The 15,340-nt window shown below is 36.9% G+C and overlaps 1 protein-coding gene across 1 annotated transcript; it reads left to right on the top strand.

Annotated features, from left to right (window-relative positions):
* The first annotated feature begins 8,787 nt into the window (after positions 1-8,787).
* LOC121428177 (somatostatin receptor type 4-like) lies at positions 8,788-14,473 on the top strand. Its single transcript, XM_041624782.1, has 3 exons — positions 8,788-8,952; positions 11,522-11,648; positions 12,762-14,473. The coding sequence occupies exons 1-3, from the start codon at positions 8,930-8,932 to the stop codon at positions 13,542-13,544; spliced, it is 933 nt and encodes a 310-aa protein (XP_041480716.1). The 5' UTR covers positions 8,788-8,929; the 3' UTR covers positions 13,545-14,473.
* The last annotated feature ends 867 nt before the right edge of the window (positions 14,474-15,340 follow it).

The raw sequence follows: 15,340 nt of genomic DNA on the forward strand, positions 1-15,340 counted from the left end.
TTTAGAATATTTCTGTGTATATTTTGAATGTATTTAAATGTTTTATACTTGTTTTTATCATGTATTCCAGGGCCCCACGGGAGACCAGTTTATTGCTGAGTGGGCTACCCTGGTTAAATATATTGAAATAAATAAATAAATAAATAAATAAAATAAATCATAGGCATGCTCCTGTTGGGTTATAGCCTTTACTGTGCATGCTAGAGCACTATTACAAACGGCAGAACAATAATAGTAATAATAATAATATTAATGAAAATTATAATAATATCAATAATGATGAATGTAAATATAAAAATATAGATATAAAAGTTGCTTTATTATACCAAAAAACCGCAATTTGCCTTGCCGATGGCTTTAAAACATGATATTTTTTTTTATTTAAAGTCGAAATACGGAGAGGGGATGGGGTAAATTCGGAGGGCTCCCGTGGGCCTAAATAAACAAAAATAATAAAAAAAAATTTCAGGAATCATGTTGTCTGATGTCCCATATATCTGTGTTTTCCAAGTTGATAATACAAGTCAAACTGGTTTTGTAAAGTAGCGGGAATGCCGGGGAGATGCATGTTTTGCCACTTTGGGGTCTCCAAAAGATAACAACGTTAATATATGGATTGAGGTGGGGTACATTCGTCATGATTTATGTGCCAGAGCTTCATTAAAGCAGTAACCTGCAAAGCAATGTCTCCTGTAAATTTTCCAAGAGAAACAAATTATAAACAAATAAAACAAAATTAATAGTGTTTTACCGATACCGAAATGCATTTTGCCCGTATGTATCATAGATTACGGAGTGGCAGACACACCAACAAAAGCGATACGAGAAGCCGATGGAAGCTATTGTGTTGAGATTGTGTTATCTCGAATGACATACCATTGATCGCTTTATTGTCCGATTCGTGCGTGTGACTGTGACATAGAGGTTGTTTTGGTCTCGTTTTAGCGCAATATCACGTCATACATTTTGACATATTTGCCCTCTTTCTAAGCAAATTAAGACACTAATACTGTCATGAAGCATATCGATGTTTTCGCTAATATATTCTCTTTCATGTAGAATGTTGACATTTTTTATTAATTGCTGTTATTTATAAAATAGTTCAGGATTCTTAAAAAAATACTGTTTTAAATTATAATTTGCATAATTTATGTAAATTAGGTAATAATAAACAAGGATAGCCCAATTATTTTATGACAGTTTTCTTCCCTGTCTTACCCTTAGTCTATATTTCCAATTTTAGGGCAGTTCTGGTGAAATATATATTCTGAATTACTTGTTTATACCATATCGACATAATATGCAAATTTATGCAAATTACTTGCTTATTTGCATAGATACAGCGTGTCTCTTTGGATGAATCTTTTTCTTTTGACTCAAGGAACATTTCTGCTAAGTGGGACATTTGTACTAAAAAATGCAGCGTTCAACCTCTTAACAACTCTACTAATGGGTCAATCTTGTGACTTTTGGAAAGGTACTTTTGGGAACTTATACAATGAATCTCTCACGCATGATTTCACTGGAGTGATAATTATTTTCAAGTAACATATGTAAAAAAAAAACATTCATCATCCCTAATTGTATACTCTCTTAAAATAGCCCAGTCTGATCTAACCTTAAATTAATTCGCTATTGCAGGTGGTGGTTTGTTTTGTAGGGCCTGTACAGAATGCCATTGAGGGGAGAAGTGCAATTAAGCAAATTAAAAAATAATTAATGACTTGAGAATGATGAAAAAATTCCTAAGCCGGTGTAAAAATTATGAAAGATATTTTAGTCAAGTCTTGATTACTTTCTAGTGAAAAACTATAGTAGCTGTCTTACACCAAAGGCCATAGAGGTGGCACAATGTGGAATGTGTAAAAAAGACAAGTGACTGACCTTTCTTTTATTAAAGCATCGGAAAGTAAGATCAAAATTAAAGGATTTGCTCTTCACTTTTTTATGATTCTGGGAATTTTTAATTAACAAATTAAAGATTTCATGACATCTGTGGGCAACTGCCCCACCCCAGTCCACTCTGTAAGGGCATGCGATAAGCTTTGTTATTCGTTATTACCATGCATTCATGTATAACCTGGTGCCGCTGATCATTCTTGACCTTCGCCGATCTAGATTTGGTTGGCAATAGGCCCTTCTTCATTATTCCACCAGCGCCTTTTTAATGGAACCAGGGGACGCTGATTATTCTTGAGCGGCCCCGATTTAGATATAGGTGGCGCTGATTATCCTTGATCGGCGCCGGTTAAGAACTCAGGCAGCGCCGATTTTTCTTTCCCGGCGCCGGTTAAGAACTCAGGCAGCGCCGATTTTTCTTTACCGGCGCCGATTTATAACCAGATGGCGCTGATTATTCTTGCCCGGCGCCGATTTAGATTTAGGTGGCGCTGATTATCCTTCATCGGCGCCGGTTAAGAACTCAGGTAGCGCCGATTTTTCTTGACTGGCGCCGATTTATAACCAAATGGCGCTGATTATATTCTTGTCCGGCGCCGATTTAGATATAGGTGGCGCTGATTATCCTTGATCGGCGCCGGTTAAGAACTCAGGCAGCGCCGATTTTTCTTTCCCGGCGCCGGTTAAGAACTCAGGCAGCGCCGATTTTTCTTTACCGGCGCCGATTTATAACCAGATGGCGCTGATTATTCTTGCCCGGCGCCGATTTAGATTTAGGTGGCGCTGATTATCCTTCATCAGCGCCGGTTAAGAACTCAGGTAGCGCCGATTTTTCTTGACTGGCGCCGATTTATAACCAGAATGATGGCGCTGATATTTCTTGCCCGGCGCCGATTTAGATTTAGGTGGCGCTGATTATCCTTCATCGGCGCCGGTTAAGAACTCAGGTAGCGCCGATTTTTCTTGACTGGCGCCGATTTATAACCAAATGGCGCTGATTATATTCTTGCCCGGCGCCGATTTAGATATAGGTGGCGCTGATTATCCTTGATCGGCGCCGGTTAAGAACTCAGGCAGCGCCGATTTTTCTTTCCCGGCGCCGGTTAAGAACTCAGGCAGCGCCGATTTTTCTTTACCGGCGCCGATTTATAACCAGATGGCGCTGATTATTCTTGCCCGGCGCCGATTTAGATTTAGGTGGCGCTGATTATCCTTCATCGGCGCCGGTTAAGAACTCAGGCAGCGCCGATTTTTCTTTCCCGGCGCCGGTTAAGAACCAGATGGCGCTGATTATTCTTGCCCGGCGCCGATTTAGAAATAGGTGGCGCTGATTATCCTTCATCGGGGCCGGTTAAGAACTCAGGTAGCGCCCTTTTTTCTTGACTGTCGCCGATTTATAACCAAATGGCGCTGATTATATTCTTGTCCGGCGCCGATTTAGATTAAGGTGGCGCTGATTATTCTTGATTGGCGCCAGTTATATGCAGGCAGCGCACTGCTACCGGCGAAGTTGTTGGAAAAAAGGTAGTTAAAAGAAAAGATAAGGAAGATGATATGATTGTGCTTTGCTGGGGGATAGTCTTTCCTTTACTGTTGCTAACATTAAATCAGTGTATAATTTTTTTTAAGCGACTCCTTTTCTTTTCTTTCCTTTATTTTTATTTTTTAACCATTGCCTTTTCTTTCTTTTACTTTTCTTTTATTTTTTGAGCGGCGCCTTCGGCACCGTTCAAATATTAGGGGGGGGGGGCGCCCCAGCTGGGAGGTTTTTGACGAAAACCGGAACAGCATTTTTCATATTAAATTTCGGAGATGATGAAGTTTGCAAATACGCTAATTGCTTGTCCCCAAACCAGAGGGTGAATTGATTCATCAATTTTCGTCAAAGATTTCTTGGTTGTTGATTGTCATGGAGGGCATTTGATTGTTGTTGTTTTAACTTTTACGGCGCGTATAATTCAGCAGTGAATATTCTTGAATCAGTCGTGCGTCAAAACTGACGCAAAACTGACGCCCTATTCCAAATGTAGGCCTTGCGTATTTTTGCATGTGCGTATAAGGGTGCGTGCGTGCGTGTGTGTTTGTGTGTAATTCGGTCTCAAGACTTACAGCATAAAATTTGATAATAATAATAATAGCTGGATTTATATAGCGCATTTTGCCAGAGGATGCAAAGCGCTTGCTATTATTACCCCGGCTTTAGCTCGAGCTACCACACTGTTAAAACTGCGGTGTTAAAACTGACACCAATTGGTGTTAATAGAGGACCACACCCAGAGGTATTAAAATTACACCCTAGAGATTACAAATAAAAACCAAAGTGTAAATGTAACAACAAAAGGTGTTGTAATAACACTTGTAGGTATAAAACTAACTCCACCAATTTAACACCGGTGTAAAATAACTGGTGTGGTCCTCTATGTACACCGGTCAACACCACAGTTTTTGCTGTGCATCAGTACATGCAAGGACTTAATCCTGCCGGATACCCATTCACCTTACCTGGGTCGTGTGCAGCACATTGTGGATGCATTTCTTGCTGAAGGAAAATACGCCATGGCTAGGATTCGAACCCACGAACCTCTGTATGAAAGGCGAGAGTCAGAACCACTAGACCACGACGCGCCAACATCCCTTCATTTGAAAAATTATACATGACGCAGATTTTTTTTATACACGACTTGAAAAATAGGATAAACACCTCCTCCCCCTGTTTTTTTTTTTCAGTACTTAATAAACATAGGGGTCCTTCCGGTGGTGCCTATACACTGTTCACAATCTATACAGATCTAAAATATACAGAAATGATATATGAATATTTTTATATTATATTTGTTTTCTTTTCTCGCCGCTCAAATGTTAGGGGTTCAAAGATTCTATTATCCTTCAGTTTTGATAAATCATGCATTCGAGGCATTATGGAAAAAAAAACTGAGCCTGGGCAACATTGAATAAATCGTGACGGAAAATATTTTCGAGACATGTTAACGGATTGACGTTAGAAAGTACGAATTATTTGCAATAATGCCAACCCGTGCTCAATCATAATTCAATTTAATATTACTTGTGAGGGAGGAGTCAAATAAGGAAATAATTTATACTAGTGTTATCATTTCACCTTATAGTTGAATAAAGCGAAATTAAACTTGAACATGCTAAAATATCTCTTCGAGTGGAAAATTTTAACTTCTCGATTGCGTTGGTAAGCTATGTTTATTTAATTCGAGAGAATCCGCATTTTTAGTTCATTAATTCAGGTTGGAAATATTCAGTTTACAGAGATATCCCAATGTCTTTTGCAATGATATTAATTCTTTAATAAATGAGTAAAAAAGAAATGTCTTTCTTTACAAAGTGGATACCAATAACATGAAGAAATCAGTCTGATCATGTAATTTACATGTAAAATCGTGGAAATATTGTTATACGTGTTTAATGGAATTTATATTAAATACTACAAATCATGTGGAGCTGCTCGCATGGGGCGTCATCATAATTTGATTGAAATTTGAAATTCGTTCATGGCTTCTGCCAAAATTTGACGTCGGGGTGTATTTTGCCTTTTGATATAAAGGAAGTGTTTAGCGAAACAGGAATTAAATCAGAGAATTGTCGACTTAATTAAGCAATTAAATATACATATTTTTTGTAAGTATAGAGGCCGTTTTTATGGTTAATAACAATAATTATATTCAAAGTATTTTAAAGAAAAAATATCATTCATAGATTAAAATGAGTTTCTGTGTATGCATTTCCGTTACTCATATTCTTTGACGATTATGTGACCTAATAATTCCCTTTAAATTGCGGTGTTACCATATGCTGACACTTAACGTGTTGTAATAGGACTCTTTTAAGGACAACGTATGGGGTGTTAGCATCTACTTTAGATGTATCAGGTTCTCCTCCCCCCCCCCCCTCTCTCTCTCGATGTCTCTCTCTCTCCTACTCTCCCTCTCAGTGATGTAATGAGCCAAAGATTTTGAGGGGCCAGATATGGCGTATTGAACGAGGAAAATACTTGAGATTTTTCGTTAAAAAATTCAATTTTGTGATGTGACATAATATTCAGAAACTGATAATCACATTTCACCCTTCTCTCTTTCCCTTTTTTCCTTTGTCGTTATTTTTTATTTATTTATTTTTTTTCATATATTTATTTATTTATTTTTTTATTCATTTATTTATCTATTTATTTATTTATTTATTTATTCATTCATTCATTCATTCATTTATTTATCTATCTTTCTATCTATCTATCAATTAATTTATTTATTCATTTATTTTTATTATTATTATTATTTCTTTCTTTTGGAGGGGGGGCAGGGCAAGCACCCCCATCTGTACGCCTCTCCCCCCCCCCCCGCTCTTCCCTTCTCTCTACTGCTCTAGCTCCTCACCCGCTCTCTTTCTTTTTCTCCATCTCTCTTTTGCTCTCCAATATCAACTCTCTCTCTCTCTTCTATTTCTGAGATATAACAATTTCAATCTCGACGTATACAACCATGGACCTATCATGCCTATAGGTCCATGATACAACCAACAGTTTTTTTTCCTATGACAAAGTAGGTCAAGGATTTTTCCCCATATTTCCCTAAAGTTGCTTTTATTCGCAACAAATTACGTGTGATCTTTTATTCAGAGCCGTATTTCATCGGAAGGAAAGCAGTGATTAAGGCAAAATATTGCAGGAGAATGAAACACAAATATGCAAATACAACACAAAACAGGGAAAATACCACCAAATCTAACAGTATTCATTAACACCATTTTATTTACCTGACAAATTGTTCTTGATTTTTAGTATTAAACTGAAAAGCAAAATTATGTCTTTGCAGACAATAATTTTGAAATAAACATGTTGCGAAAAATAGACCATTAAATATAATTGTAGATGCCAGTTCTTGCCTGGTTATCATAATTTCCATTAAATTCCTATGAGTCGAATAGAACACCAGACATGGATGTTATTATCATTCATGATCCTTTCTTGTGGTAAATGATCTTCACTATTAATATTTATTGCTTATTATTTAGCGCGTAAGAATTGTTCACCAGACGTTCTTGAAGTCGCTTACGAACAGCTTTATGAAACACGCTTCGGATCCCAAATCCTAGTTCTATAAATGTCGAATAAGTTTATGGTTATTTACAAATTTCTACATTTATTCACGATTCAGTGAGAAGACGAAAATTGAAGAAATATATCTTAATGGAATCTCTAACTGCCTCTTTGATAAGATATAATTCATTCAAATTTGAGTAGATGTTTAGACAGTGAATTTGAAAGCACTGTTCATTCTTTGCATACCTATTTTTATTTTAGTATTTTTTCATGTCACGGATATTCGTGAAAAACAACCTTCTTCTTTTTAGAAATTTTTGATATGGAAATCAATAATGGCGATGGGAGTGAATATAAGGACAGAAGTTTCCCTTGACACAAAAACGTTCTCTGGTGTCACCAATGAAATTTTAATTATTTCTATCATGCAGTCAGAGCGGAACTTATTAACGCCATTGATCAAGACGATTGTAATAGGAGAGCTTAGGTGTAATCAAATGCAACTTCAAAAATCAATCTTAACTAGATTTTTCAGCCAATTACAATCTCTAATTGATTTGTGCACCAAGGAGCACAGTTGCATAGTGAATCCCCTTCCTCCATGCTCATAGCCTTGATGCATTTTACATCTAAATAAAACAAAGCCAATAGGAATATTGTGATTTTTAAAAATAAAACTTGATATTAACCAAGATATTGATTTTGAAGTATGCTTTAACCCATTTACTATTATTTCTAACCTATCTATTTATTTTCCTCTTTCAATCTTTTTATATTTACAATTATATTTCAATTTACATAATAAACAACAAAAAATATTCTAAACAATTAGTACAAATACAATAACAAATCGTAAGGGAAGGGGATCGACAATAGGTTTATTCTGTCGACAATTATTATATTACATCATTATTCATTACATCATTCAATTTATTCTCTCTTCCCCACATATCTCAGCAGATCTATCTCAAAATATCAGCATTCACGTAGTCTTCGCTCATCATCTGATGCTCTATTGCTCCAGACACCCAGAACAAAACACAAATGGGGGGACCGTGCATTCTCTGTTATAGGACCAAAAGCTATGGAATCATTGCAATTGCCCATCCAATCACGCCAAATTTCATCAAAAGAAAAATTCACGTCCCAGTTGAAAACTAATTTGATCTCCCATTAACAGTTTGGTAGTGTGGTTATTTCGGTTCGGTTATATTCAGTTTCTATTCGTTTTCGTTTTCTATTGTTGTGGATGTGTTTATTTTCCTTGAAGCGCCATGAGCACCCGATGTGGACCTGTGCGCTATATAAGTAGCCACCATTTTTATTAGACGTTCAAGGCCCAGGGAGCTAGTTTTGAAGAGGGTATGCTGGTTTGAAAAGAAGAAAATATAGGCGAAAATGAATGTGATTTAGATCATTTTTTTAAATAAATATTTTGGCATACCAGCCGATTCCCAAAGTTGCTGCCTATGGTGTATAACATGCTCAGTAACCCCAGAAAAATCTTGGGTGCTTTGACCCCTAATATTTCCGCTTCCCAGGCAGTGTTGCCATGGAGACGTTAAGTGGAACTAATCTACGGTAGAAGGAGTGGGGCAAAATTAAAATTCAAATAAACAATTATTTTCATACATTTTCACAAAATATGATTTTTCAATGATAATCTATACAAAATGATATTCCCCCTAACGTCTGATGTAAAGCAATTATACATTCATGTTAATATTATCATCAATCATCATCATCATCTTATTATTATCATTTTAATTTTTTTTCAAAACTAATTTCATACATTTCCCCTTTTTTGTTCTCACCACCTCAGCGGATCTCCTCGCCTCTCTGGTGGTACTGTTCCACGTGACCGAATTCTACCAATCAACGTGGCCGATTCTATGGGCCTATAATATCCAATGTGAGCTACATCGTTATCTCAGGTTTATAGGATTTAACAGCACGGTCTTTACCATGATGGCTATAGCTATTGATAGGTGAGAATAAAATTAGATATTGATATTAAAAATATAAGAATGAATAATAAGTTTTAGAAAATAATACTGTATCAGATGAATTGAAGTATAAATTAAAAAAAACAATAATAATATGTATTAAATACGTGTAAATGATATTAAAGGTCAAGTCCACCTCGGAAAAATGTTGATTTGAAATAATAGGGAAACATCAGACAAGCACAATGCTGAAAATTTCATCAAAATCGGATGTAAAATAAGAAAGTTATGACATTTCAAAGTTTCGCTTATTTTTCACAAAATAGATATATGAACGAGCCAGTTAAATCCAAATGAGAGATTTGATGTCACTCACTCACTATTTCTTTTGTTTTTTATTGTTTGAATTATACAATATTTCAATTTTTACGAATTTGACGATTAGGACCTCCTTGCCTGAAGCACAAAATGTTAAAATACTGGAATTCCACGTGTTCAGGGAGGAATGAAACTTCATTTCACATGACAATGACGAGAAAATAAAAATATTTCATATTTCAAACAATAAAAAAAAAGAAATAGTGAGTGAATGACATCATCGACTCTCTCATTTGGATGTAGCTGGCTCGTTCATATAACTGTTTTTGTGAAATGAAGCGAAATTTTGAAATGTCATAACTTTCTTATTTTACCTCCGATTTTGATGAAATTTTCAGTGTTATGCTTGTTGGATTTTTATCTTTTTATTCAAATCAAGTTTTTGTTGGGGTGGACTTGCCCTTTAAATATCAAATTATATATTTTTTTTGCATTGTTGTTGCATTTCAAATACTGAGAATAGAGCGATGAGAGACGTCGTTCCGATGTATTACAACTATATAATAGAGGAATATCATTTTTTGTATTGACTTCTTACTGGTGAAGAGTGAATCACGTGACATAATAGTGTCCGATACAGGTGTAATCGCTCTGCAGGGGGCAGTGCCACAGGTGGGAGGGGGGGGGAGTGCCGAGGGGATAAGTGGTGGAGAACCAAAAAAGTATTAAAAAACAGGAGGGTATAACAATCAAAGGAAAAGAGAGAGAGGGGGGGGGGGTAGAGGAAGAAAGAAGGTAGAATGTGATGAAAGGAGGAGATCTTGGTAGTATAAATCTGTTACCCCTATAATTTAGTTAGAAAAAATATGTCGTCACATTGATTTAGCCCCCCTACTGAAATACCCTCGAGTCGCCTCTGTTTACTAAATGTGACCGAAATACCTGATTGCGTAGCCATATAGAACCCTCCCCCGCGCTCCAATGGTAATGGCTTTGCAAATGGAATACTCGTGCAATTCAATTTTTCATGATTAATTATTAATGACAATTATATAAATTTTTCCCAACTATACACTTATCGTCCTTTGTCTTCAACGCAGGCGGTAGTAGAGGTCATTGTTAAGGAGTTTAAAACAAACAAGTGCGTGTGTTTTTATTATTATCATTTTAGGGCCAGCAGTATCGACTTTATTCCTGTATGATTGAATAAGAAATAAGTAATTAAAGTTTTGGCTTCCATTGTCATCATTATTATTCTTTCAAGGATGGTCAAGATAATGGAAATAGTAAATGGAAAGCCTATACACTGACGTCTAGTTGGCGTAAATAACATCAGAAAGAATGGAAAGATATTAATAATAAAGGTATGACGAAATCCATTAATTGATGATAGAGCTATGAATTTTTAAAATGGTAGTTTGTGACGTCACTTGCACGCTGCTTCCCGTATATGCATTGTATATCATGGATTCAAGATATCATATTATTATTTAGTTATTTGATAATATGAACTTTTTCACATTTTGAGTGACGTTTACTTTGGGAACAAATCTGATAAAAACAAATTTGACCCTTAAATAAAGGCCTGGGTCCCGTAACACAAAGGTTATCGATTCATCGTACGCTTGATTTTCACGATTGATTGTACATTGTAGTCAGGTAGTCAGTGGAATCGATCGTAGAAAAATGTTCGACGATCATTGCTAAGCTTTGTGTTATGAGCCCCTGAAGGCAAACGACCCCCCCCCTTCATATCCCCTCCTCCCTCTTCCCCTGTCTGCCCTCCCCTCCCCCACGAGCGTGTCTACGGGGGGGGGGGCAGTCTGCCCCCTTGACGATCCACAACCAATGCAAAGGACGTATCCCTGCCCCCTTGACGAGCTTGAAAGACCTTTTTTGCCCCTGATGAGCTTGAAGACTTATTGCCCCCCCCCCCCCCGACGAGCCTGAAGACCTTTTTTTTTGCTTGTCAATTATTTTTTCTGGTACGAAATCCTTTATTTGTGATTGACGACCTTTTTTCTTTCTTTCGTTTTTGCTTGTCCAATTTTTTGGCGGACGGTTTTGACCCCCCCCCCCCTCCTATGGAAAATCCTAGGTACGCGACCGCCCTCCACCATCTCGCGCGCTCTCTCTCCCTCTCTGTCAACATCGCCTATTATTTGACAATGACAGGAAAATCAAAGTACCCCCTAACATTTTGATAAGCTTTTAATGATACTCTGCACGATATGCTAACAATTTGTTTGATACAATTTTGTTCTCCCTCCCTCTCTCTCCTTCTCTTTCAAAGATATTTCGCAGTAAGTAGCCCTGTCTTGTTCAAGGCTAAATTTACGGTCAGTCGAACAAAGTTCATTCTCCTCTTCATCTGGTTGATCGCGTTCGCCACCGCTCTCCCCGTCGCCTTTATGTTTGAGGTAAGTCACGTGACAATCAGAGAATTATTATTAGCCATGGCATTCCGTGAAAAAAAAATCAGGGTTGAGATGCGGGGACTCTGACGAAAAAGAAGGCTATCACCATTTTTGGAGGCACTTTTCTGACTGAAATTATTTGAGGCGGGGAAATTGGTCGTTAGAAATTCTGTTAGGAGGCCACTCTGACCCACCTTCTTCAGGTGCTCTTGTCATTAGTAATGTAACTAGTATTACAGTAGTCATAAAGCAATTACTTGTAACACTCACTCATATGTATTAGATAGACATAATAGATGTTATTTATCATGTTAATGAGATTTATGTCAAAATTTAAGTCAAAATTTCAAACGAAAACATCTTTTAAAATGTTGTTTCTTGATGAGCATAAAAATCTAATGCAATGTTTAATGCGCGATAGAAGAACAATTCTGCAAATATTGTATTATTTTTATCTATACTCAACAAAAAAAATATTATTTCACCATGAGAAATGAACAGTATTGGTTGAGCCAGAATTTTTGTTGCTTTGATTTGGAATGCATTGTTTCTCCGGGAGATGGCGCTATGGCTTTCAAATATTGCCCACCATTGACCATTGTACAGATCGTGTAGGTGATTTTATTTAAGATAAAGCAGACAAGCTGGAAGACGAGAGACGTGACCTCGTTAAGTCAGGTCATCAGGCGAAAAAACAAAAAGACAAATCCAGAATCTAGCCAAGTTGATTACAATCATGTGTCGTGCAACATGTTCAAATTCAATTCATTTCGGTTTGATGAGGTCGTTCAGACAAGAAGACATCCACACTCATGTCTTCTTGTTTTTTTCTTCCAACTTAAGTCTAGACAAAACTTGATAACTTGACTTCTTTTTTTTTCGTGTTCGGGACTTCTTGAAAATAATGAAGTTTTCATAATATACATTCTCAGCTTGAGAATAAAATAGTCCTTTATCGATCCATTATACCATACTCTTGCATTAGCGTTTGCAATGAAAAATGACAAATTTCCTGTTTTCGTTCTGATTTAACTACCATAAGGATAATACAAAACTTGATTGTTTCTTAGTTTTTTTCTGTTTTTAAAATTCATTTCATATTGGTATCCATTTTAGAGTATTCACAGCGGAGATGGGCAGGCGATCTCCTACCCAGGTAAACTTCCCTGGGCGTGCAAAGTCATCGTCCCCTTCGGACCGTGGTGGAAAGACTTCAAACCCGTGTACATCAACATCCTCCTCTTCTACGTGCCCGTCATCATCACCGCCGTCATCTACGTACGCATCGTGATACATGTCAAACGAAGCAATAGTTACCTGAAGAATAAGCTCGTCAATGGCGCCCCGGTGCCGAAACGGTTTCGCAACACACATTGGAAGATATGCAAGAGTTTGCTTTGCGTTTTCCTCGGCTTCATCGTCTGTTTCGCGCCTTTCGCCACCTATAACATCGTACAGCAGTATTTCTCAACAGCATTGCACCCCGAACTTAAAAACCTCTCACTTCTTTTGCCTTACTTCAACTCATGCCTAAATCCTGCCATCTATTCCTTCACGAACGATACATTTTGGAAAGCCGTCAAGCAGATAATCTGTAGGTCGACGTCGAAAAGCACGACGAGGGCGTCGTTGCCCTCGAGCGAGATGAACGGAGGTCATCCGTCTGGTCTCAATGCTATATCGGGCAATCAGATGCGGGAGCGTGGAGAAAGCGGGCGGGCGGTAGGAATCTCGTTCTCGTATGAAAGGAACGCGGTTGAAGTGGAATACAGCCCTGGCTTGGCTCGACATCAGATCAATCTCGTTGACGATTGCGAACACAGCCACGGGACGGTGTCCGAAAATACGAGATCGTCAGAATATTGCATGACAACATTTTATTCACATGGAAATGCATGAATTGATTACCACGAGCCGTGTATATGAAACAAGAACAAAGAAGAATGATTGATTTAAAGGATGATTGAACATTTGTAACGAGATAGCTTGCGCGAAAACGAAAACATTAAAGAAACTTATCAATAAAAGTTTGAGAAAAAATGAATGAATGATAAGGAATTTATGAGCATATGAATTTTAGATCATTATTGTAATGTAAATCCTCTTATTGGCAATGCGACAAAGATGGCTCTTTGATGTCATATGTGCATTACTTTTCAATTTTTTTAAATAAAAATATTTAAACGGCATCCTTTATCACATCTTTCAGTAGATCGTGTATAATATTCTTTCTACAGGAGGGCAAATAATACATATTTTCAAGGAATACATTATAGATAAAGTATTTGTATCACCATTAGAAAGAGCGCAACAAAGAGAGACATTTTGGGGGTATTTTATACTCTATCAAACTGTCAAGTTACATGTGACATCACAAATCTAGGTCGCATCAATATCTCCTTGGTCGTATTGCCAGTGGAAGGACCTTAATAGCGCGACAGCGTTATAGTGATCGTAATACTCATATTCCTATTCCACACAAGTCCACTTGTTGTCCAAGAAGTTATAAAAAAACGATCAAAAGAGTAAATTATGGAGGCATGTTCTATCATCTCTATTTTAAATATTTTTTACTGAAAGTTTGGAGACACAGACACTGGTTAAAGTGATTTGAATAAGTTGACCACAATTTTCACAGTGATTTATGAATTGGTAGTTTTACTTGTGTCACAATCGACTGAATAATGAAGATAAATGTTTCCCCAATTATTGCTTTCAGAACCGTCTGATTTAGGTTACACTTAGTGATTACGAGGGTTCATAATTCCGAAGGTTCGTAATTTCGAAACACGTAAATTGCCTATACTTCGATGTTCGTTAATCCGAAAACGTAAAAGGGTTCGTTAATCCGAAGATTTGAGGCGTTACTCCGAAAACGAAATAAGGTTCGTTAATCGTTACGTTTTCGGACTAACGAATCTTCGGAATTACGAACGTCATTTCGTTTTTCGGATTAACGAACCTTCGGAATTACGAACCTCACTTTGTTTTCGGACTAATAAACCTTCGGAATTACGAAGCTCATTTCGTTTTCGGACTTTCGAACCTTTCGAATATCCGAACCTTTGGAATAACGAAGCTTCGGAATTACGAATGTATGCACTGATTTCGAGGTTTCCTGCCAAAATTCAAATTGGTTTTAAAATAAACTTTAGACAATCATGACAATGGTAGAGCAAGTCTGAACTGGGCCAAGTGATCACTTCTTTCGTCTTCTCTGAAACGTTTTGTCCTCAGGTACTTTGTATAGAAAAATGTAGGTATGAAATCCAAAAACTAAATAATGATACGATTTTATTTCCACGAAAATAAATATGAGAAGTCTTGTGAAGTAAAAAAAAATATTTAATCTATTTATTTTCATCATATAAATCCATGACAACTATGACAACTATGTCCATAATTACTGCTGCTACTGCTGCTGCTGCTGCTACTACTACTACTACTACTACTACTACTACTACTACTACTACTACTACTATACTACTACTATACTCCTACTACTACTACTACTACTACTACTACTACTACTACTACTACTACTACTACTACTACTACTACTACTACTACTACTACTTCTTCTTCTTCTACTATACTACTACTGTCTACTACTACTACTACTACTACTACTACTACTACTACTACTACTACTACTACTACTACTACTACTACTACTACTACTACTACTACTACTA

This window comes from Lytechinus variegatus, chromosome 14 (assembly GCF_018143015.1).
Source record: "Lytechinus variegatus isolate NC3 chromosome 14, Lvar_3.0, whole genome shotgun sequence".
NCBI classification, from domain to species: domain Eukaryota; kingdom Metazoa; phylum Echinodermata; class Echinoidea; order Temnopleuroida; family Toxopneustidae; genus Lytechinus; species Lytechinus variegatus.